At 46.6% G+C, this 24,166-nt stretch overlaps 1 protein-coding gene across 4 annotated transcripts in view; it reads right to left on the bottom strand.

The window, feature by feature from the left end:
• CACNA2D2 (calcium voltage-gated channel auxiliary subunit alpha2delta 2) overlaps positions 1 to 24,166 on the bottom strand; it is a 587,546-nt gene that overhangs the window by 543,925 nt on the left and 19,455 nt on the right. For all 4 annotated transcript variants that reach the window (XM_043550544.1, XM_037904941.2, XM_043550545.1 and 1 more), the window contains exon 2: positions 18,779 to 18,860. In XM_043550544.1, the coding sequence (XP_043406479.1) occupies positions 18,779 to 18,860 (82 nt within the window). The remainder of the gene's footprint in view (positions 1 to 18,778; positions 18,861 to 24,166) is intronic.

Raw genomic sequence — 24,166 nt, 5'->3', positions numbered from 1 at the left:
GGGGCCGGTTTTGTTCAATATCTTCATAAATGATCTGGAGGATGGTGTGGATTGCACCCTCAGCAAGTTTGCAGATGACCCTAAACTGGGCGGAGAGGTAGATACGCTGGAGGGTAGGGATAGGATACAGAGGGACCTAGACAAATTGGAGGATTGGGCCAAAAGAAATCTGATGAGGTTCAACAAGGACAAGTGCAGAGTCCTGCACTTAGGACGGAAGAATCCCATGCACTGCTACAGACTAGGGACCAAGCGGTGAGGCAGCAGTTCTGCAGAAAAGGACCTAGGGGTTACAGTGGACGAGAAGCTGGATATGAGTCAACAGTGTGCCCTTGTTGCCAAGAAGGCCAGTGGCATTTTGGGATGTATAAGTAGAGGCATAGCGAGCAGATCGAGGGACGTGATCGTTCCCCTCTATTCGACACTGGTGAGACCTCATCTGGAGTACTGTGTCCAGTTCTGGGCTCCACACTACAAGAAGGATGTGGAAAAATTGGAAAGAGTCCAGCGGAGGGCAACAAAAATGATTAGGGGACTGGAACACATGACTTATGAGGAGAGGCTGAGGGAACTGGGGATGTTTAGTCTGCGGAAGAGAAGAATGAGGGGGGGATTTGATAGCTGCTTTCAACTACCTGAAAGGGGGTTCCAAAGAGGATGGATCTAGACTGTTCTCAGTGGTAGCAGATGACAGAACAAGGAGTAATGGTCTCAAGTTGCAGTGGGGGAGGTTTAGGCTGGATATTAGGAAAAACTTTTTCGTAGGAGGGTGGTGAAACACTGGAATGCGTTACCTAGGGAGGTGGTGGAATCTCCTTCCTTAAAAGTTTTTAAGGTCAGGCTTGACAAAGCCCTGGCTGGGATGATTTAATTGGGGATCGGTCCTGCTTTGAGCAGGGGGTTGGACTAGATGACCTCCTGAGGTCCCTTCCAACCCTGATATTTTTATGATTTTCAGCAAGTGCACTGTTCCAAGTCACATTCCCATCTGAAGTTGGGCGGGAAATGGATATTCCACTATTTTGAAGTTTTTTCCATTCCAAATGGAATGAAAAACACACACACACACACACACACACACACACCCCTCAAAATTTCCCACACAACAAAAAGATATCATATGGGGTCAATTGCAATATTTTGTTCCTATTTAGACCTTTTAAAACAAGCAATTAATTTTTTTTGAAAGATCAGTTTGAAAGAAGAAACCAAAATGTTCCTCTCTAAGAATACCAAAAGGTGATGTGTCAATATAAACAAAGCATTTTGTTACTTCCCACCCCCATGTAAACAAAATTAAGTCAAAATTGACATGTTTTTCTAGACATTTAGATTTTTTACAGAACAGTATTTTTGTTGATCAACTGTTCTGATGAAAAGTTTCCCACCAGCTCTACTCACAACCTTTTCAGCCATACCCTTAGTCTTTGAACAAGGTGCTCTTGTATAACCAGATCATCGTCAAGTTCAAAAAGGGAAAAAACCTGAATCAGTGTCAGATGCTGCTGGCTCAGTAATTTTTAAACGTTGAATGATTAAAAAGAAATAAGGACCCTATAAAACTGGCAGAATTATTGCAAGCCAAAAGGTGCTATGAAACAAGAGAATTATGCAGGTCAGAAGTCAGAGGTGCTCCACCTCAATGAGAACCCATAAATATACTCACTTAACAGGCAAGTTTGCAGCTGCAATTTACAGGGCTGAAGCCTCACTCAAATTAAAAAAGCAAATATGCCCTTGAGGGGCCACCTATCCCGGACCCCGCCTTGCATTTTAACGCTGCCATCTTGTTATTTCATCCATGTGCCAAAACGGGCTATTTAAAGAGGGGCATCCTCTTCAGAATACTTGGGAGCATATACTCATGTTTTGAAATGTGCAAACAGTCTCCGATCACAGGACAGCGATGCAGATTTCTCCCCATGGTGGCATCTGAGACCAAGTTTTGGTTTGACAACCCAGGTGGGGACAGGAAAAGCAACCACTCCACCACCCCACCCCCCGAGCATTTCTGGGTGGAAAAGGCAATGCAGTTCCTCCAGCCTCAATTTATCCTGGAAGTCTGAAGCCACGCTGGACATTTAAAAAAAAAAAATTCTCCTTGTTTTGATTCCTGATCAGCGATAAAGCTGCATCTTCAGTTATCAGCTCCGCTCACAGGAGATTGTGTCCCAAGCTACATCAATTCCCCTGCTGAGTGTAAAGGAAAAGAACCATCTGGAGAGAATAAGACGACAATTAACTTTCCATTAAAGAATAATATATGTGTGTTTTTAAGGAGGCGAACTTTAACGATCTCAGCCTATTGATTCATTTTGCATTCAGGGGATTTGTTTTGGTTTGGTTTAACCACTGCCTGAACGTAATGGTTTAACCTAGTATTAAAATGGAGGGTTATGTGGTTTCTTGGTGTCTCCACAGTACAAGCACGGAACCCGGGTAATTAAAGGCACCAGAACGCTGTCCATGCTCTTGTTGTTCCCACGGCTGTCCAATGCCAGCACCCTAGATCCTAATGGTTTTGCTTAACAGTCATGAGAATCTCACATGCGATGCCACTTTCTGGCTGCAAATTCAACATTTGCTGGAAACTCCAGACAACAGGGCTGTGCATCCGAGAGATGTGTGCATGCGAACATCAGCTGAACACTGGGCCTGTCCCCTCATCAACAATACTGGGGGTAAATCGGTTAAGTCAATGGAATCTGTGTCATCAGACCACGATATTGCCAGCTTGACGATTAGCTGAAAATGCATCAGTATTCAAGCCTAGTTCTGTCAACCAGAGGGGTTACAAACAAGGTCTTTGGGGACTATAACTATGCCAGGTCAGGGACAGGAAGAGACCCTGCCACTGCACTCCAGGTCTGAGTGATGCAAACACAGCCCCTAGGGGAGGTTTCCACACCGGATCATGGCCTAAAGAGCCATGCACAGTCAGCACCTCCTAACCTTTCATGAAGGAGGGCTCAGCAGTCTCTGTGGCACATTTTCCCCTTTCCTGAATCCTACCAGTGCCTCTGGGATCTGTTCTGGGCTAGTGAGGGGAGGGGGACTGCTGGAGGGAGGAGTTGTCCAGCCAGCACTTGGAAAGAAGTGGGTGTAAGCTGCCCTCTTTCTGGCCCTCCAGAAGTTACTCAAAGATAATGATACAGCCTGGGGAAGGCCACAACCAGGGGTAGGCCTTGGGGACTAGGCTCTAATGGTGCTGCATTGCCAGGGAGCTAGAAAAGGGACAGTGGCACTGGGCTTGCACGCAGCTGGATGCAGCCTCCCACAGGAAGGGTTCTGGGTTGAGTCTCAAGGCCTCTACCTAGGGTGGCACACCTCTTCCTCCATCATAACCCTACTGCCTTCTCACAGGCGTGGATGCCTCCTGGAGCAAATTGGCTCCACACCTAACCACACTGAGGCTGCTGTTTAACAGGCACAACCTGGCCCAAGCCCTGGGAGGCAGGTCAGTCTGTAGACACTTTAACACTATGAGCAGGACCACAGCCAAGTGGCTAGGGCACATCACCGGCAGAGAAGATGCCAGGTTTTGTCACAGCCCCACCACACGGCCTTTGCCAATTCAATCTGCCTCAGTTTCTCCATGTGTAATAGACCCACAGGGAAGATGTGTGGCTAAAATTCATTCATATTTGCAAAGTGTATTGAGATCCTGGGCTAGAAAAACCACAGAAGAAAGCCAAGAGTGTTTTGGTTTTTTTTAAATTGAGGAAATCAGCTTGTGATCTCATTGGTTGCAAGTGAGGTAAAGTGTCAGATAAATCACCATAGTTCAGCCAATCAGATTCTCCTATTACTAAGCATTTCCAGGGACTCTCAGCTTTCCACTCATTCAACTCATGGAATAAACAGACCAGAATGTTCTTTGCCCTGTTCAGAACCTGCAAACTGGGGAACTTTTCCCAAACTATTACTGTTTTAAATGTAGGGAGGACAAATTTTCATGTTTCCATGATCAATACCCTTGGCAAATGGCAGGTAACTGGAGAAAATGTATCAACCCAGGAGCAAAAATCAAGTTTTACCAAGGCCACTACCAAAAATAATAATAATAAATAATAATAATAATAATCTGAAGAGCTAGAGGGCATGCCTTCACTTTCCCCCCTTCACTTCAAAATATTGCAGAGCATTTTAAATTCACAGCTTCCCACTAAAAGAAACAAGTTTCTAGCCTAACATCTGAGACTTCTAGGCTGCTTCTCTCCTTTGTTGTAATGGGCTGGGCTCCCCCATGCTAAAAGGGGTGTTTCTCCCTCTCTCAGAGAAGAGCTCCTGTACCCACCAAGACAACTGGGCTGCTATCTGCAGTATAGACTCTCCTGTTCCCACCTCCTCACTGGATTTGTACCACCCACTGGAAGGGATTTAACGAGGGGTGTGAACGCCATGCAGTGAACATCCACATGCAGCTACCCCTATGAATTATTCATACATATTAGCCTCATTATGCAAATGATTTAAAAGCTGGAGCATATGTTTCCCTGACAGCTCTTAGGATGGATGCAATACAGCTCTAAGTGGAGAGGAAGGGTGAAGAGGAGGAAGATGCCAGAAGGAGCCACTTGCAAAGACCATTCTAGAGGGTGGCACAAGAAGGCCCCCCCGCCCCAGCCAAGCTACTGCGAGGAGATCATTAAAATGCTGCCACTCAGTAATACATAGTCAGCTTTGCACTCAGTGTTGAGCAGAGTGCTGAGGCTGCTGAACGGCCTGGGCAGATTAAAATAAACCTGAGCAGTTTGGAACTGGAATGTGTTTATCTGGCATCGCACACTTCACCTCCCCAAACAAGAGGAGCAGGAGAGGGCAGAGCAATGGCATTTGGAGGCAGCGTGTGCATGCATGGGGGGAAAGGACGGTGAGTATAAGCTCAACAGATAGACAGCACATGAACCTTGTTTCCTATAGGTGGGGAACAGAAGTAGGGGGCTGAAAAAAAGGGAAGGAGGAGGATCTGGGGAACTACAGGCCAGTCAGCCTCACCTCAGTCCCTGGAAAAATCATGGAGCAGGTCCTCAAGGAATCAATCCTGAAGCACTTAGAGGAGAGGAAAGTGATCAGGAACAGGCAGCATGGATTCACCAAGGGCAAGTCATGCCTGACTAATCTAATTGCCTTCTATGACGAGATAACTGGATCTGTGGATGAGGGGAAAGCAGTGGACGTGTTATTCCTTGACTTCAGCAAAGCTTTATGATACGGTCTCCCACAGTATTCTTGCCAGCAAGTTAAAGAAGTATGGGCTGGATGAATGGACTATAAGGTGGATAGAAAACTGGCTAGATTGTCGGGCTCAACAGGTAGTGATCAATGGCTCCATGTCTAGTTGGCAGCCGGTATCAAGTGGAGTGCCCCAAGGGTCGGTCCTGGGGCCGGTTTTGTTCAATATCTTCATTAATGATCTGGAGGAGGGCGTGGATTGCACCCTCAGCAAGTTTGCAGATGACACTAAACTGGGAGGAAAGGTAGATAAGCTGGAGGGTAGGGATAGGATACAGAGGGACCTAGACAAATTGGAGGACTGGGCCAAAAGAAATCTGATAAGGTTCAACAAGGACAAGTGCAGAGTCCTGCACTTAGGAAGAAAGAATCCCATGCACCGCTACAGACTAGGGACCGAATGGCTCGGCAGCAGTTCTGCAGAAAAGGACCTAGGGGTTACAGTGGACGAGAAGCTGGATATGAGTCAACAGTGTGCCCTTGTTGCCAAGAAGGCTAACGGCATTTTGGGCTGTATAAGTAGTGGCATTGCCAGCAGATCAAGGGACGTGATCGTTCCCCTCTATCCGACACTGGTGAGGCCTCCTCTGGAGTACTGTGTCGAGTTTTGGGCTCCACACTACAAGAAGGATGTGAAAAGATTGGAAAGTGTCCATCAGAAGGCAACAAAAATGATTAGGGACTGGAGCACATGAGTTATGAGAGGCTGAGGGAACTGGGATTGTTTAATCTTCAGAAGAGAAGAATGAGGGGGAATTTGATAGCTGCTTTCAACTATCTGAAAGGGGGTTCCAAAGAGAACGGCTCTAGACTGTTCTCAGTGGTAGCAGATGACAGAACAAGGAGTAATGGTCTCAAGTTGCAGTGGGGGAGGTTTAGATTGGATATTAGGAAATTAAACTTTTTCACTAGGAGGATGGTGAAGCACTGGAGAGCATTACCTAGGGAGGTGGTGGATTCTCCTTCCTTAGAGGTTTTTAAGATCAGGCTTGACAAAGCTCTGACTGGGATGATTCAGTTGGGGATTGGTCCTGCTTTGAGCAGGGGGTTGGGCTAGATGACCTCCTGAAGTCCCTTCCAACCCTGAGATTCTATGATTGGCTGGCCTGTATCGCACCAGGATGCATAGTCCTTTTTCCCGGCTAGCCCGTCCTTGGAAGCTAGCTGTCTGAAAGTGGGAAGGAAGGGGGTGGGGATTAGTCAGAACCCTGCCTCCTTTCTCAGCATAGAGCACAATGCACCCACTACATAGCAGCAGAGCTACTGCTCAGGATTTTGACTCCAACAGAAATTCCTCCTATGGGCGCCAGCCGCAATCCAGTCCCTGGGAATCCTCCATACTTAAACACACTGCAGCGCACTCAGGATAGATTCTGGCTTTTAAGACGGGCAAGACCAACCTCTCCCCATCACCAGGGGATGGTTTTAAAGCATGGTCTAGTGGATAGAGCACTCGATTGGGAGTCAGGAAACTTGGGTTCTCTTCCCAGCGCTGCCACTCATCCGATACAAGACCCTGGCCAAGTCACGTCCCCCATGTGCATTTCTGTTTCCCCTTCCACCTATTGTAGTCTTGTCTATTTAGACTGCAAGCTTTCTGGAGCTGGGACTGTGTCTCAGTAAGTGTCTGTACTGATCCTAGCACAATGGAGCCCTGATCTCTGTTACTGTAATACCAGTTCATTTTTACAAACACTCTGGACACTGTCCAAATCCCCACCACTACCCCCTGAATTCCCAGTAAGAGTCCTCCTCACCCAAAGGAAATTAAGGCAAGCAAAGCAACGCTCCATCATCCCCAAGGCAGAAGAGGGATCCGTTCCACAGCCACCTTCTCCAGACAGATCAGAATTCAGGCTCACAAACGGGTAACAATACCTGGCTATAGAAAGCGTCATCCAGTACATGCAATGCTCGCAGTTACCTGTATCGTTATCATTAGAAGACTGAACAGAAACACACTGGCAGCTACCCTCACAAAGGTGCTTATCACCTGCTGATATCATTAAAAAAAACCAACCAAACAAAAATCTTGTGCTCTTTATCAACGTTTGTAAAGGGGCTACAACGACAGAGCAGGGTGAGAAGCAGCAAGTTGCAGAGAGACATGAGAAGGACAGGGGAAAGAGCTACAGTAGGTTCATGCACTCGCCCTTCAGCTTTGCAGACCCGAATCCAAATCTTTGCTCAGAACAAAAAGACTTTAAAACAAATTGAATCCTCGCTGGCACACATCCAACCCACACAATTTGGTGGGAAGGTAGGTCTCAGCTCGTGAAATGGCCAGGGCTGATGTGCACCAGCAGAGGTGTATGGACACCTGGAATTCAAACAGCAGGAGAAGCTTGCACAATACCTGGCCACACTATCCCCCTCCCCAGCCAGTGCTCATTAACAAATAAGAACTTCCAGGCACATGGGGGTATCAGACTGTCAAGTCAAGGTAAAGAGCTGGGAAAGCAGAGCCATAACAACAAGTGAAAGTCCTGATACAGTCAAACAAAAAAAAGCCACTGAAGAAAAATTAGATGTCAGTTTAGAAGGAGACACTGGAGCCATCTCACCTCCACGGTGTTCAACAGAGCCTTCGAGGGAGGAATGCTACATCCAGAAGGGCACACCGCTACCATGGGATTGCCAGCAAATAGAGGAAGCCCACCGTGGGCGGCCCTGGCTTTAAACTCACCCCTCCCCCATGGACCCCATTCAATCTCCGTGCTTTCCCCAGCATTGCAGTGACACCTGTAGAGGAGGATCAAGCATCAATGGGCTGGAGGGCAGCTGGCTGCCAAGCTCTGCCAACAAGCTGCTCCTCACGCCCAGCTGACGGCTCAGCTTTTCAGGCCATCTGGACCTTTATGGACTGGGTGTTTCCTCATCACCATTAGGAGATGAAAAGGGCAGCACAATCTGTAGGCAGCAAGCTGGTGCTGGATGAAAAGGACACAGGGCCGAGCCAGTCGCCACGACCTACTTCCCCAGAGAGGGTGGCGGAGGCAGTCTGCTGGATTCGAGAGGGGACTGTCAGCTTGGTTCAGCCGATTGCAGAGGCGGGAGGCAGGGAGGGACCCTGCACCTGCTCTGCTCTGCCTGTTCCGCAGTGCCTCACTGCTAACCTCTACCTGCCAGCGTAACACCGACACGAAGATCTTCAGAGCACAACATAGCTGGAGTCAGCCCTTGTGCCTCTCCCTGTGGCATGCCCCATGGCGGCAGACAAGCCCAGGGATCCCATCAACTGCAACTCTGCAGCTGGGTGTTTCCTCACCCAGCTGTGAGGCCTGAAGCGGAGGATCAATGCTGTCAGTCTGAGGGTGAAGGTGCTGGGAGGAGGTAAAAGCGGCAGGTGACACTGTGGTTTGAGGCACCAGCCTTTCATATTCAGAGACCTGGGTTCACATGCAGTTTAGTTAACAATTGAGAAGAGCTTGGCAGTCTCATCTGTATCACAAGAAATAAAAACACTGCACAATTTGCAGCTGCTCACGAGACCAGGCAGCGCAAATGCAAGACTGTAATGCAGGCCAATATTGAGGTGTATTACCAGAGTTGTGAGAACGTCCCACGACAGGAACTGCAGGAGAGCACCACAGGTGAGGACAGAGCTGCATTGGCAAGAGGGAGCTTACACAGCACCTGCGGGCACTGTGCCTACCTCAAGTCTGTGATACGAGTTCCTCTGCCTTTTACATTTAAATTTATGAATTACTTATTGTGAACCCAGGGTACTAATAGCACTACAAGTCAAGCATGGTGCAAGTAAGCTCTATGTAATGTACCATAGTGACAAACAGAGATTTGCCGAGGTACCGCAATCAACCCTGACTACCAGCAGACAGCATGGTTCAAGTCCTACTCACACACAGGCCAATGCCCCTCAATCCCGAGCCACAGCCCCTCTGTGATTCTAGTCCTCCCCCACAGCTCTGCCAATGCAACTAATCTTCAGCCCCACCCCCTATACAGTTCCACCAATGTCCCTCAATCTCAACCCACAGCCTCGCTGCTACTGAAGTCCTGCGCTCCCTCAGACCCAAACACACATGCACACTTCTGCCAATGCACCGCAATCCTGTCTGCAGCACCCGCTGCTATTCCAGTCCTGGGTCTCTTGAGCATAGCACCAAACTCTATGGTGCTTTTTGTGATGTGAAAACAGACTACAACAGGAAATCGCAAATTCACTGTCACTTTCTGACTAAAGCTGGTAGTTTATGACCACACTAAAACACGAGAAGAGAGTTAGAATTTTAGGAAAGCGGCAGCACACAATATCAGGATTACATTACCTGTCCTGCAAAATGCTGAGAGGGCTGCTGTGACCATGGGGAAATATTCTAAAGTTGTGTTTCTGAACAAAATATACCTTATTTTAAACAGGAAAAAGTGTATTTTAAACTGGTTAATTATATCGAATGAATACTTGAAAAACCCCACACTCCACTACACTGGACAGAGTCAAATTTGTAAGGATTCATGGAGGAGCTGGCTCGGTTGACCAAGACCATGGCTATGGATGGGAGGGAACAAACCACACCAAACCCCTGAGAATCACAGGTTTTGTCGCTGAAGTCTCATCTGGGACAAACCAATACAGAGCCTGATCCTGCACCACTGACGTCAATGGGGGTTTAATCCTTAGTATCTCCGGCACCTGGATTAAGCAGGTGAGTCCACATCTGAAGCTCCAACCCTGAAAACACTCAAGCACATATAGTCCCATGCAAGATCAGGGCCTTAGGGGAATGCGGAACCTATATCTCTGAGCTGAAAAGCAAGCACTTTGACATGCCACCCCACTGCACCCCAGGACTCTCTCGCTCTTTTATGACTGCAAAGAAAAAACAATTTACAAAAACAAAGATGCATCTGAAGTGGTGCAAGCTCAAAAAACGTCCATCAGAGAGGCGTGCAAGATGACTATACCTTCAGGCTTCAGGAGAGGAGGAAGCAGGGCATCTGACATTTAGTATGCCAACTCCAGGAAATGACTTAAGAGTTAAAATAAAAAAAAAGTCATTCCTGGGTGGGCAGAATAAAATATTCAGCACCATTATGTTCCCAGAGACCAGCTTTCTGACAATAAATTTCATGCCTCATATGCCACAACAGTTATGAGGTTTCAGTCCCACATCCTTTCACAGCAACCAAGAAAATATAAATAAATAACCTGACAAAGCTGAGGAGGGAATTTCTATTATTGTTATTTACCGGGTATAGTCAGGCCTGGATTGAAGATCCATTTCTGGAGCAGCACCTTCCCCAGCACTTGCTCTCTCCATAAACCTGTGAGAGATGTCAGCAGGGCCCAGAATGTATCCTGGCAGGGGGTTCACTGATCTGGACTGAAGCTTCTGCCTGAACTGCAGTTTTCTCCTATACCCCATGAGGAGCCAGGGGCATCAATCACTAAATTTAGATCCACATAATATTTGAGGTCCCAATCAGGGCTCCTGTTGTGCTAGGTGCTGTACAGACATTTACAAAGAAAGAGTCCCTGGCTCCATGAGTCTGTAATCTAATTTGGGAAATGCAGACAGAGCTAGAACATATACGCACAGAGCTAAAACCCGCAAGCACATTCACGGTTAGATCCTAATCCCCTGCAATGAAAAGCAAGACACAAAGTCTGGGGGAGAGGGGAACAATCAGCGTGTGCGCTAGTTGTATTCAGATATAAATTTGCATAAAATGCATACGCCACAGTCCCTTAACCTACCCATTCCAGGTTCTGCAAGTGCCATGGTAAGAGGTGTGTATTGAGGAAAGAGATGAAGAAAGATAATGGAGCAAATAATCTGCAAACACCTAGCAGATAAGGTGATAAACAACAGTCAGCATGGATTTGTCAAGAACAAATTGTGTCAAATAAACCGAATAGCTTTCTGTGACAGGGTAACAAGCCTTGTGGATGGAGGAGAAGAAGCAGATGTGGTACATCTTGACTTTAGTAAGGCTTTTGATACTGTCTCGCATGACCATCTCATAAACAAACTAGGGAAATACAACTGTGATGGAGCTACTATAAAGTGGGTGCATAACTGGTTGAAAAACCATTCCCAGAGAGTAGTTACCTGTGGTTCACAGTTAAACTGGAAGGGCATATCAAGTGGGGTCCCGGAGGGATCAGTTCTGGGCCCAATTCTGTTCAATATCTTCATCAGTGATTTAGATAATGAGATAGAGAGAATACATTTATAAAGCCTGCGGACGATACCAAGCTGGGAGGGGATGCAAGTGCTTTGGAAGATAGAACTAAAATTCAGAACGAACTGGACAAACTGGAGAAATGATCTGAAGAAAATAGGATGAAATTCAATTAGGACAAAATGCAAAGTACTCCACTTAGAAAGGAACAATCAGCTGCACACATACAAAATGGGAAATGACTGCCTAGAAAGGAGTTTTGTGTAAAGGGATCTGGGGGTCATAGCATGCTAAATATGATGTGTAACGCTGTTGCAAAAAAACAAAAACAAAACAAACAAAAAAATGATCATCATTCTGGGATGTATTAGCAGGAGTGTTGTAAACAAGTCAAGTAGTAATTCTTCTGCTCTATTCCGCGCGGATACAGCCTCAACTGGAGTATTGTGTCCAGTTCTGGGCACAATATTTTAGGAAATATGTTGACAAATTGGAGAAAGCCCAGAGGAGAACAAAAATAAGGAAAGGTCTAGAAAACATGACTTATAAGGATAGATTGAAAAAATTGGGCTTGTGTAGTCTGGAGAAGAGAAGACAGAGGGGACATAACAGTTTTCAATACATAAAAGCTTGTTACAAGGAAGAGGGAGAAAAATTGTTCAGGACAGGACAAGAAGCAATGGGCTTAAATTGCAGCAAGGGAGGTTTAGGTTGGACATTAGGAAAAACTTCCTGTCAGGGTGGTTAAGCACTGGAATAAATTGCCTAGGGAAGTTGTGGAACCTCTGCCATTGGAGGTTTTTAAGAGCAGGTTAGACAAACACCTGTTTGGTTCAGCCCATTGTACAGCTACAACAATCAGATCCAAATCTGGGTCCTGACTCAGAAATAGCCCCAATACCTCCAACCCCACGTTTTATCTCTTTCTGCTTTTGGTTTACAGATTTCCCACACTCAGAAGACAGCATAACTCGTCTCTAATACTGAAAGCAGTACTCATTCCGTCATTCTTCCCCCTACCTGTCTCACAAGGAATGACATCTGCCTCAATCCTTTTTTAGAAGCCCCATTTCCATTTAGATGCAAGCTTCAGTTCCCATAGCTTCTCACAAAATTTTATTCCATTCTCCCCTCCACTCACGGTGATTCAGCTGGTGCTCTTGTTGTCTGAGGGTATGTCTACACTATGAAATTAGGTCGATTTTACAGATGTCAGTTTTTAGAAATCGATTTTACACAGTCGATTCCGTATGTCCACACTAAGCGCATTAAGCCGGCGGAGTGCGTCCTCACTACCGTGGCTAGCATCGACTTACAGAGTGGTGCACTTGGGTAGCTATCCCACAGTTCCTGCAGTCTCCGCCACCCTGGGTTAACCTCCCAGTGCCTGATGGGGCAAAAACATTGTCACAGGCGGTTTTGGGTACATGTTGTCAGTCGCCCCTCCTTCTGTGAAAGCAACGGCAGACAATCATTCCATGCCTTTTTTCCGTGCAGACGCCATACCACAGCAAGCATGGAGCCTGCTCAGCTCACCGTCACCACTGCTGTTGTGTCCTGGGTGCTGCCGTCAGCAGATGGTGCAGTACGACTGCTAACCATCATCATCCACCGCTTCTGCTGCAACTCTGCTCTCCTGGTCCTGTAAATGAGCTCAGTCTCAATGGCAAATTTCTCCATGGTGTTGTCATCCACCGCTTCTGCTGCAACCCTGCTCTCCTGGTGCCATGAATCCACCTCGCAGGTCCTCTCGTCGTTCTATATCAATATCTATTCTCGTGGCATCCATCATCATTCACCGCTTCCACTGCAACTCTGCTCTCCTGCAGATGCCATACCACAGCAAGCATGGAGCCCGCTCAGCTCACCGCTGCTGTTGTGAACATTGTAAACACCTCGCGCATTATCCTGGAGTATATGCAGGACCGGGCTAAGAGACACCAGCATGAGAAGGATTTTGATGAGGACATGGACACAGATGTTCCTGAAAGCACGGGCTGTGGCAATTGGGACATCCCAGTGGCAGTGGGGCTGGTTGATACAGTGGAACGCCGATTCCGGCAAACAAGCACAGACTGGTGGGACTGCATAGTGTTGCGGGTATGGGATGATTCACAGTGGCTGCAAAACTTTTGCACGCGTAAGGCCACTTTCCTGGAACTCAGTGAGTTGTTTTCCCCCACCCTGAAGCGCAGGAATACTAAGATGAGAGCTGCCCTGACAGTTGAAAAGCGAGTGGCGATAGCTCTGCGGAAGCTTGCTTGTCGGGAATCAACTTGGAGTGGGCAAATCTACTGTGGGGGCTGCTGTGATCCAAGTAGCCAATGCAATCACTGATGTTCTGTTATCAAGGGTAGTGACTCTGGGAAATGTGCAGGTCATAGTGGATGGCTCTGCTGCGATGGGTCTTCCTAACTGTGGTGGGGCAATAGATGGAACGCATATCCCTATCTTGGCACTGGACCACCTTGCCCACCAGTACATAAACTGTAAGGGGTACTTCTCAATGGTGCTGCAAGCACTGGTGGATCACAAGGATATTTCACGGACATCAACATGGGATGGCCGGGAAAGGTGCATGACGCTCGCATCTTTAGGAACTCCGGGCTGTTCGAGCAGCTGCAAGAAGGGACTTACTTCCCAGACCACAAAATTACCATTGGGGATGTTGAAATGCCAATAGTTATCCTTGGAGACCCAGCCTACCCCTTAATGCCATGGCTCATGAAGCTGTACATAGGCAGCCTGGACAGTAGTAAGGAGCAGTTCAACTATAGGCTGAGCAAGTGCAGAACGGTGGTAAAATGTGACTTTGGACACTTAAAAGGTCGCTGGCGCTGTTTGCTGACTAGGTCAGGCCTCAGCGCAACCAACATTCCCCATTGTTATTGCTTCTTGCTATGTGCTCCATGTCTGTGAGAGTAAGGGGGAAGATGTTTATGGCTGGGTGGGAGGTTGAGGCAAATTGCCTAGTGTCTGATTTTGAGCAGCCAGACACCAGGGCTATTAGAAGCACACAGCAAGGCACGCTGCGCTTCAGAGAGGCTTTGAAAATCAGTTTCATGACTGGCCAGGCTTCGGTGTGACAGTTGTGTGTATTTCTCCTTGATGCAAACCCTTCCCCTTTGTTGATTTTAATTCCCTGTAAGCCAACCACCCTGCCCCCTTCTAAATAAAGTAACTATTGTTTTGAAACCACGCATTCTTTCTTTATTAATTTTTTTTTTAAAAGGGAGATAACTGACAAGGTAGCCCCAGTGGGGTAGGGTGAGCGGGGAGGAGGGAAGGACAAGGCCAAATTGATTTGTAGTGTGGCTAGAATAAGCAAACTGTTTGAATGACAGCCTTCTGTTGCTTGGGCCATCCTCTGGAGTGGAGTGGCTCAGTGCCCGGAGCCTTCCCCCCACCGCGTTCTTGGACATCTGGGTGAGGAGAATATGGAACCTGGGGAGGAGGTCAGGTGGTTTACAATGGATGCAGTGGGGGTCTGTGCTCTTGTTGGCTTTCCTGCAGCTGCACCAGATGCTTCATCATGTCTATTTGCTCCCCCATTAGCCTTAGCATCGCCTCCTGCCTCTGCTCTTCGTGCTCCTGCCTCTGCTCTTCACGCTCACTTAATGCTTTCCTAGCCTTTAACACTGAATGCCTCCATGCATTCAGCTGTGCCCTATCAGTGCAGGAGGACTGCATGAGCTCGGAAAACATGTCATCGCGAGTGCATTTTTTTCGCCTTCTAATCTGCGATAGCCTCAGGGACGGAGATGATAGGGGGAGCCTAGAAACATTTGCACCTGGGGGGAGATAAAAAGGGAGAGTAAAATTTAAGATGATACATTTCTGAGAACAAAAGGGAGACTCTTTCACAGTGAATCAAGCAATTCACAGTAGACAGCACATGTGCTTTAGGCACAAGGTCGCATTTTGCCTTTTATATTGAGCACTTGCCGGTATGGTGACACATCACACACGGCGAGGCAACAGAATTCAGTTTCCATGCAGCCTTGGTAAGGCAAAGGGTAAGCAGGGTTGGCTTCTTACGCGTAACATGTGGGAGTGGTTTCAAATTGCAGCACCATCCTTTCCCATAGCAAGCAATGGGTTGGGTTTCACATTTAAAAAGGAGGAGCTGCGGTTTTCGGGTGGATATGCAGCACACACCTCCCCCCACCCCACCCCGTGGCTATTCTCCGGGATGATCCCTTTTAGCCAAGCACAAACAGCCCAGCATGAATGGGGTCCTTTTACTGTTCCCTATTTCAACCAGGTGACCATGAATGATATCTCTCTCCTGAGGATAACACAGAAAGATATAGACCGAATGTTGCTTGAATGCGACCAAAACCCAGGACCATTCACTGCCATGCTTTGTGCTGCAATGATTCCATAATACTTTCAGAGTACCTCCAGGAGAGCTTCATGGAGATGTCCCTGGAGGATTCCTGCTCCATCCCCAGACATGTGAACAGATTTTTCCAGTAGCTTTACTGGCCGCGAATGCAACCCAATTCTTCAGGGCAAATCAAACATTAAACACTATTGCTTTTAAACCCTGTACTGTAGTTACAAATGTGCCTCACCAGAGGTGCCTTGTCCAGCTTCAAGGTTGGGGATCCCGCCATCGGAGGGGGTATTGGCTCCAGGGTGATGAAAAGGTCCTGGCTGCCGGGGAGAACAGATTCACCTTTTGCCTGCTGCGCATTCTCCTCCTCCTCATCCACAAAATCTTCCTCCGTTACATGAGACTCCCCACCCTTGCAGGTGTCCACAGACAGTGGTGGGGTAGTGGTAGGGTCCCCTCCTAGAATGGCATGCAGCTGATCATAGAAGCGGCATGTATGGGGCTCTGACCCGGAGTGACCGTTTGCCTCCTTTGTCTTTTGGTAGGCTTGCCTCAGCTCCTTAACTTTCACGCAGCACTGCTGTGTGTCCCTGTTGTAGCCTCTCTCCAACATGCCCTGTGAGATTTTGGCAAATATATTTGCATTTCTTCTTTTTGATCGGAGTTCTGCCTGCACAGATGCTTCTCCCCATACAGCAATCAGATCCAGTGTCTCCCTTTCGGTCCATGCTGGAGCTCATTTGCGATTCTGGGTGGAATGTATGGTCACCTGTGCTGCTGAGTTCGCCACGCTGACCAAACAGGAAATGAAATTCAAAAGTTCCCGGGGCTTTTCCTATGTACCTGGCTAGTGCATCGGAGTTCAAAGTGCTGTCCAGAGCAGTCACACCAGAGCACTCTGGGATAGCTCCCAGAGGCCAATACCGTCGATTTACGTCCACACTACCCCAAATTCGACCCAGCAAGGTCGATTTTAGCGCTACTCCCCTCGCCAGGAAGGAGTACAGAAGTCGATTTTAAGAGCCCTTTAAGTCGACGGAATGGGGTTGGTTGTGCGGATGCATTCATTTTAAAAACTGACCTAACACGGTTAAATTTGACCTAACCCCGTAGTGTAGACCAGGCCTGAGTCAGTCCCAAACCAAAGTGCCTTTATCATGTTTAGAGTGGTGTTTTGCTGGAGGTGGTGTCTTTCAGATGAGATACAAACCCAAGGCCCTGTCCAGATGGCACTTTTTGCAAGAGAGGGAGCATTAGTCAGCCCCTAACTTTAAACAATGATGTGCTCCTGCTCCCTAAATATCCCCAAATGGATACAGTACTCCCTTTTCACTTCCTGTCCTAAACTGCTCTGTGCTGTTAAACAGCCACCACGCTGCATCCCAAACTGACTGGTGGACAACAGTGCCGTATGTGCGTACAGTCTGTAAAGCTCTTTGGGATGAAAGGCAGCTAGGTTTGAATTCAATGAAGCTCTGCTGATTTGCACCAGCTGGGGATCTGCCCTCTAAAGTAGGTGTCATTCATTTTAAATTCTGCTTATGAAATCAACCCTCAAGCACCATACCAGGTCCCCCATTTGTTGATCCATAGATAACCTTGGCTATTCTTTTACGATTACAACAAGACATTCAGTCGGGTGATGTTAAAAGTTGTCAGTAGCCCACCGCTTGCTTGTACAGTCATCAGATATAGGAACAGTGTACAAATTGCTCTTTCTACTTCACTAGATACCAAAGTTATTAGTCCTGTGGACTTTAAACCTGTCTGATTTCAACTGATCCTGTGCTATTCAATTACAGCTTGAGGAACCCTATGCCACAAGAATAATTAAACCGAAGGAAGTGATTACCCTTACCTGCAATTTACTGACGGGTCAATGGGAAACAAGGACTGATAAAAGTAGAACGCAACTTAATGTTTGTATTAGACAGAAGACTATTTCATTTTGGATTCCGATGCACCTATTTAACGTGCATGGGAGCGAAAAGCAAAAGGAGACTAAAATTATATGAATGTGCGGTCACAGATGTGGAACTAAGTAGTGGTCCTTCCCAGATGTTCTTCTGAAGAGCATGTTGTCCATTGTGTCTCCACACACATGCAACCAACCATATAGATGTCTAATCCTATATAGGATGTGCTGGGAGCTCAACACCAAGAGCCCAGTTCTGATCCAAGAGCTTGTCTATATGCAAAGCTGTCCCAATTTAACTAACAGCATGATTTTAAAACCTGATGTCTTTAGGATCCTTAGACTTCCAGTGTTTCAATATTTATTTCAGATTATTCCATTTAAAATAACTAATAAAGTGATGTTGGAAGTGTTGGGAAAAGGAGGGAGAGAAGGCGCTGGAGGCTGAAGTCCCCTCTCTCTCTCTCTCCCCACGGTGCCGGTACAGCATGGGCAGAAATAGGGCAGGCTTCCCTTTCACTACCCCAGCTCGGACTTGGAGGGATCACTTCCAGGAACGAGGAGGGAGTTCTGCTGCTACAGACCATTCAGTCCCTGGCTTCTCAGCTTAGCTGGACAACGAGAAACAGAGGGGTGAGGAAACAGGGGCCTCTGCAATGGTATTTTATTTGTAAACACCTGTGCGCAGGGAAGCAGATTGTTATTTGCCAACTAAAAATCACCATGTTTCATTATGGTATTTAGGTGCAAACCAACCACTCAGATTATTCTCTGAATGCAGCCTGTTTTAAGAGTGACAATTTCAACTTACAAGGCAAATAAGAGCACTGTCTCTCCTTGGCAGCACAAACAGCTGGAATTAGAGTGTGTGTTTGCTGTGCAGTACAGGGAAAGAACACAACGAGGTGCTGAGATAACAGTCGTGTGCAGCCATATAGAAACCCACGTAGATGGATACAAAACACACATGCACACTTGATAAATGCATCAAACTGACTATCAACCAGAGGCACAGGCAGCCGTAACGCTGCGCGCAGAAAGACGGTGACTTATTACAAGTGTTCACGCAGGCAGCTTCTCTAGAATAGGAGAGCTGCTCAGTGCCACAAGGAAGGAAACAGAGGGCAAGAGAGACAGCTTACCCCTCTGAGCTGCTGGACACCACCGAATAGTCTCATCACTCCATCAATCTCCTGCTCCAGCCTCCTGGCCCAGTACTGCATCCTGCAAGGGGGGAAGGGAGAGGGAGAGAGAGAGACAGAGACAGACAGAGTCAGAGCCCTGGCACTTAGTAGATCAGCAGGATAACTGAAGGGGGAGGCAGGAAATCGGTGCCCACAGCTAAGTTTACTGCACTCTGTTTCTGCAGTGCCAGATGTGAGCAGAATACCAAGAACATCTGCCCTTAGAGGTAAGGCTGGAGCTTCAGGACATTTAAGTTTACACACAGAGGAAAGGGGAAGGGGTAGGTAGGCAAAACAGAAATTGCAAAGTGCCTCTTTTTGCCCTTTTACTAAGCACGAGAGACAGATAATCGTGCAATCCCAAAGGGACTATTCAAGGCCTGGGTTGTTCAGTGCTTGGCTTTTGCTATGGAGAACAGCTTCTCTCTCCTGCAGGGCTGTTTGGCAAGAGCACCCAGTTCAGGAACAGCGATGTCCTCCAGCAGGGGACTATGCCCTGCCCCAGCTAGGGAATGGACAAGAGGCTATAACAGGGCTTTCCCAATGTTAAATTTATATGACTGCAAGGCCACACGACTGCATTTGACACACTTGGGAGCCTAATATTGGATCAGGAGAATCCCAGGGCTCAGCTAATAAGCAGCCCCAATATTTCTCACTCCCATAAGAAGTGGTGCTGCCAGGTCTGAGGAGATGCTATTGGCACAGCTGCCTCTTGGGTTACTTGACCAGAATGGGATGGGAAGCTGCAGCATGGACTATACAGTGTCACTCCTATGTACAGATCACTTTACTGCAAGAGTTCCCACTGCTGGCAAGCCTGCATCTGCCCACAGCACACTCCATACTCCCTCCTCCACTTCAAAAAAAAAAAAAAAAATGTATTTTTAGTTGTAACAACAAAAAACCCTCCTCAAATCCACATCTTTTAATCCTCTTCCGCTTTTAACAAGCTTCCCTGACTTCTTTAATTCCTGGCCATGCAAATGTCAAATCTCCCACCTGGCCTGGAAAAGTGCTGCTGGCTTGTCTACATCCCAATTATTATTATTTTCAGTGCTATTCCCATGGCACCTTTTATCTCTAAGTGCTGCATCGGAAAAAGGAGCCAAAGACAAGTAGACGAAACTGAGGCCAGTTGTGGAAAGCAGGAAGCCAGCCTCACAGCAAGTAGGATCATGCAGTGGAGAGGGCAGAAAGCAATAGAGCTATCAGCCTTGGCTAATTTTAAATCCAGGAAAATTCCCCCAGATCAGGGCTTTATGCACACACGCTACAGCCCTGCTGCCACTGAACCAAACTAGCTTCTCCGCAAGGACAAGAGATGGGGAAACCCAACTTATGAGAGGATTGTAGTACTGTATTTTACAGTCTAATGATTGTCAGCCTTGGGCCAGTATGTATTTCCATTAGGCACAAATTCCACCGAGGGAACCCCGCCCCCCCCGACACACACAGCTTCTCTTTTAGAGCAGAAGCACCACTTGTAAACACCTGGAGTGGAGGCACCTAAGGAGGACAGGAATCTGGTCCGGCAGATACCCATATTATTCACGCAGGTGGCGCTCTTGCCAATTGTTAACGTTACACAGGAGGCTGCCAACAGAAGGCTGGTATAGCTGCGCAATCCAAGCTTACAGAATTAATCATGCTGAAAACCCCATCTCTATGATTAAACTGGTCTAATGTTCTAAAGCAGGTGCCGCTATGATTTTTGCCCTCAGGAGCTTGGTAGGAGGAGGAGAAGGCAGGCAGGGGAGCAGATGGGCAAGAAAGCAGCAGACACATTTTCTCTGAGAAGCAGAGAGCAGACAGCAAAGCCACCTGGACAGCTGTTTTAAAGGTGGAGGATCACAAGTTCTAGAAGCCCTCCAAGGAGCTTATACAGCTGGCATCTTTCACTGAATTCTAGCTGCCTACAGCATCTGTCCATCCCGTCTCTCTCTAGGAACATTGGATTTGCCATATCAGATGAAACCTATAGCCCATCTAGTCCAGTATCCATTAATCCTTAATAAAAAAAGTCTTCAAGTGCCATCAAGGCACAAGACTTCAGACAGTTCTAACTATATGGAAAGTCTGAGGCGTCTACATTATTCTGTTAAGATCATTCAAGACATACACACACAAAACTGACACGAGGTGCTCATTTTCTTAATTTTTAAATTAATTTTAACTCAAATTAACTAACCAAGTTACTTAAATCCACAGAAAATTCATTCTGTGCCCAAACAATAAGTGCTGTCATTTTGGGGAGGACATACATAAAACAAAATTCCAACCTTTTTTTTCTTAAGTGGAAAACTCAACTGAGCCTTACCTCTGGAGCCACGACCGGCATCTCCATACCAAAGTATCTCTGGCCTAGCCTGCACCAGTGGTTGTCAAGTGGTACGTGTATCCCCGGGGCGGGGGAGGTACAGCAACTCATCTAGATGTTTGCCTAGTTTTTCAACAGGCTACATAAAAAGCACTACCGAAGTCTGTAAAAACTAAAATTTCATACAAAGACTTGTTTATACTGTTCCTTAACCTGGGAGGTCATGATTTATTTTTATAATTATATGGTAAAAATGAAAAAAAGTCAGCAATTTTTCAGTAATACTCTACTGCGACAGTTATATTTTTGTGCCTGATTTTGTAAGCAAGTAGTTTTTAAGTGAAGTGAAACATGGGGGTACACAAGACAAATCAGACTCCTGAAAGGGGTACATTAGTCTGGGAAGGTTGAGAACCACTGGGCTTACACTACAGAAGGTTTGCCAGTATAGTTATAGCAACAAACTCTCCTAGTGTGGATGCAGCTTACTGGGGAGGGCGAGGGGGAAGACTGTTTACGTCAGTTCTCTGAACAAAACAGGCTACACCAGCAAAATGACTTTTTTGCCAGTATAACTGAATATACTAGGGCTTCTGTCAGTATTGAATGGTCAGAGAAAAATAATCACAGTCCTACCTGACATTGCTACACCAGCAAAAGTTTGTAGTGTAGACCTGGTTTATATCTATGGATTTCTAAATGCAGTCATCACTATAACATTTGGGACCAGCGATTCTGGTGACCAGGAATGTTCAAGGCCAGGCATATCCTAGAATTTGGCATCACCTCTTCACCCACCACTTGCCATGTTCTGGGTAAGAAGGTACCATTTAAAAATATATTACTATTCTTCTATCTCAGCTGACCTCCTGTTTCTGTGATTGTCCCACCTGAAATTTTACAAAAAGGGATTAGAGCAAGGATGAAAAGGGCAAAGAAACCGATATGCCATTATGCACATAGAGATTTTACTTTGAAGCAACTCTGGTATGGAAGCTGTAAGCAATAAGACATGACTGTCATTGCGTCTCTAGGCCATTATTGCATGCCTCAGGTGGCGTTACGGGGCTCGAGGAGCAATAATTCCTCGAAATGCTCAGCCCGGAGTGTCTTACCGCTCTTGTGAAATGGCATTTATAAATAAAATATAAAGCAAACAGCAAGGCCGTTGCACTTACTGGGATACTATTGACACAGATGCATTACCAGTCACAAGGCCCCATTTGCGACCTACGCGCTAAAGCCTTTTCCTAAATTTAATTCCAGCTGCAGAAGCCTGAAGTAGCCTTCTCTTGTGAATTAATATGGGAGAGGAGGATGTCCCAAAGACAGGAGTTTTGGGTCACTACTGAGCAAGCAGCTAGATAGGCTCCAGCATTCCATAGTGAGGCTGCCTCATCGTCCCACCCTCTGCCCCCTTTAAAGACTATCTTGCGCAGCTTACCTCAGTCCCCGCTAAAAGCAAACCCTTGACCATGTGTGGCCGCAATGTGTAAATTCAAGTTCCCTTGGCACTCAAAAAAAGAAAAAGGTCATTTTGTGTATTTGGTGGTTTCCCTCCCCTTCCATCTGCACAATTTATAACCTGCTGTACAATCTGTAACAAAGAATATCAAGAAATCTTTTAAAAAAGAGCAACTAAGTCCTTTGTCATGTTCTCCTCAAAGGAAGCTTTAAAAATGTTAATTGATTTCATAATCTGCATATTTGATTTTTTGTTTAGAGAGGAGATAAAACATTTTTAAAAAAAATGAAAAAACCCTGCACTTCAAAAATATTTACTAGCACACGCATCCCGTGCTGTAGTCCAACCTGCGCCATATGGGAGCCAGAGAAGTTTGCACCTGCACATACACTCCTGCAGAAAGGGGGTGGATCTCTTTTCTGACTGCTCTCCTATTCTGGACATACCTGGTTTGGGCCCAGGGCAAGTTCCCCGTTTTACACAAGCCAGTCCCCCTTCTCAAGGTCCCATACCTCCACGGAAGACTTTGGTTAATACATCTGAGCTGCTGTCACCACCACCATTCCTGGGGGTGTTCATGGGAATTCTCATTCCCTTCCCAACGGAGTCAGGGAACACCCCTTCCTTGGCCCAAAGGGCCCCCCCCTCAATTTCTGCATGCAACAGACTGCATTCCTTAGCACTGGTCTTTTCTGCACAGCAGCCCTCAGTCACAAGCAAGCCACCGAGCCAGGTCAATTCCATTTGTTAGTGGTCTCAAGAATGTCAAAGGACAAGGGGGAAAACAACTTGTTGAGAGGATATGCTCCCCTAGGACTCATTGGATTATACAGAAAGCGTTCTGTACAAGCGTACACACTTAATGCTGTGTGTTCAGCCAAGAATGCTTCACTCTGATTCCTGTGTTTTGGTTCAATGCCCAAATATCACTATTTAATAAGGTTATTAATTATAGTGTCGTCTAATTTTTGCTGTGCGGGAACTTTCCCTTTTAATTGGCTTATTCTTCAAAATGCTTAATTCTCTAACTACCATCACATACGTGTGCATTCTTCATTTCTTATATATCTGAAAGGGGAAGCCCTATATAAGCCAATATTTACCGCCCCCCCCCCCCCAAAAAAAAATACGACCCAACCTTTGTTGTTGTTGAACAGGACTTCTGGAGAGTACTGGTTTGTAACAGAACAGCCACAGAAATTGCTGGCCACTCTGCCAGTCATTTTCAAACCTGCTACATGGTCATTTTCATGACTCCCTGTTAATTTCATGTACGTGCACAGGTGTTTATCAGGAATAAGGGCGAGAAAATACCTAGACAATTCACACACACACACACACACCCCCTCAAGATGTTACTCACCCATTATCACCCCACAATAAAGCAACTTGGAGGGGATGAAGGAGAGAGAAATTCCAGAAATCCAATGGAAGAAAGATCTATTAAGTAGATAGAATGGTTGGATAGATAGAACCCTGGACTGGGATTCCCAGATCTTCCACTGACGTGCTGTGTCACCTCGGCCATGTCACGTCCCCTCTCTTTGCCTTTGTTTTCCCC

The sequence above is a fragment of the Chelonia mydas genome, chromosome 7, assembly GCF_015237465.2.
Source record: "Chelonia mydas isolate rCheMyd1 chromosome 7, rCheMyd1.pri.v2, whole genome shotgun sequence".
Lineage (NCBI taxonomy): Eukaryota > Metazoa > Chordata > Testudines > Cheloniidae > Chelonia > Chelonia mydas.
This window is presented reverse-complemented; position numbering and strand designations above follow the sequence as displayed.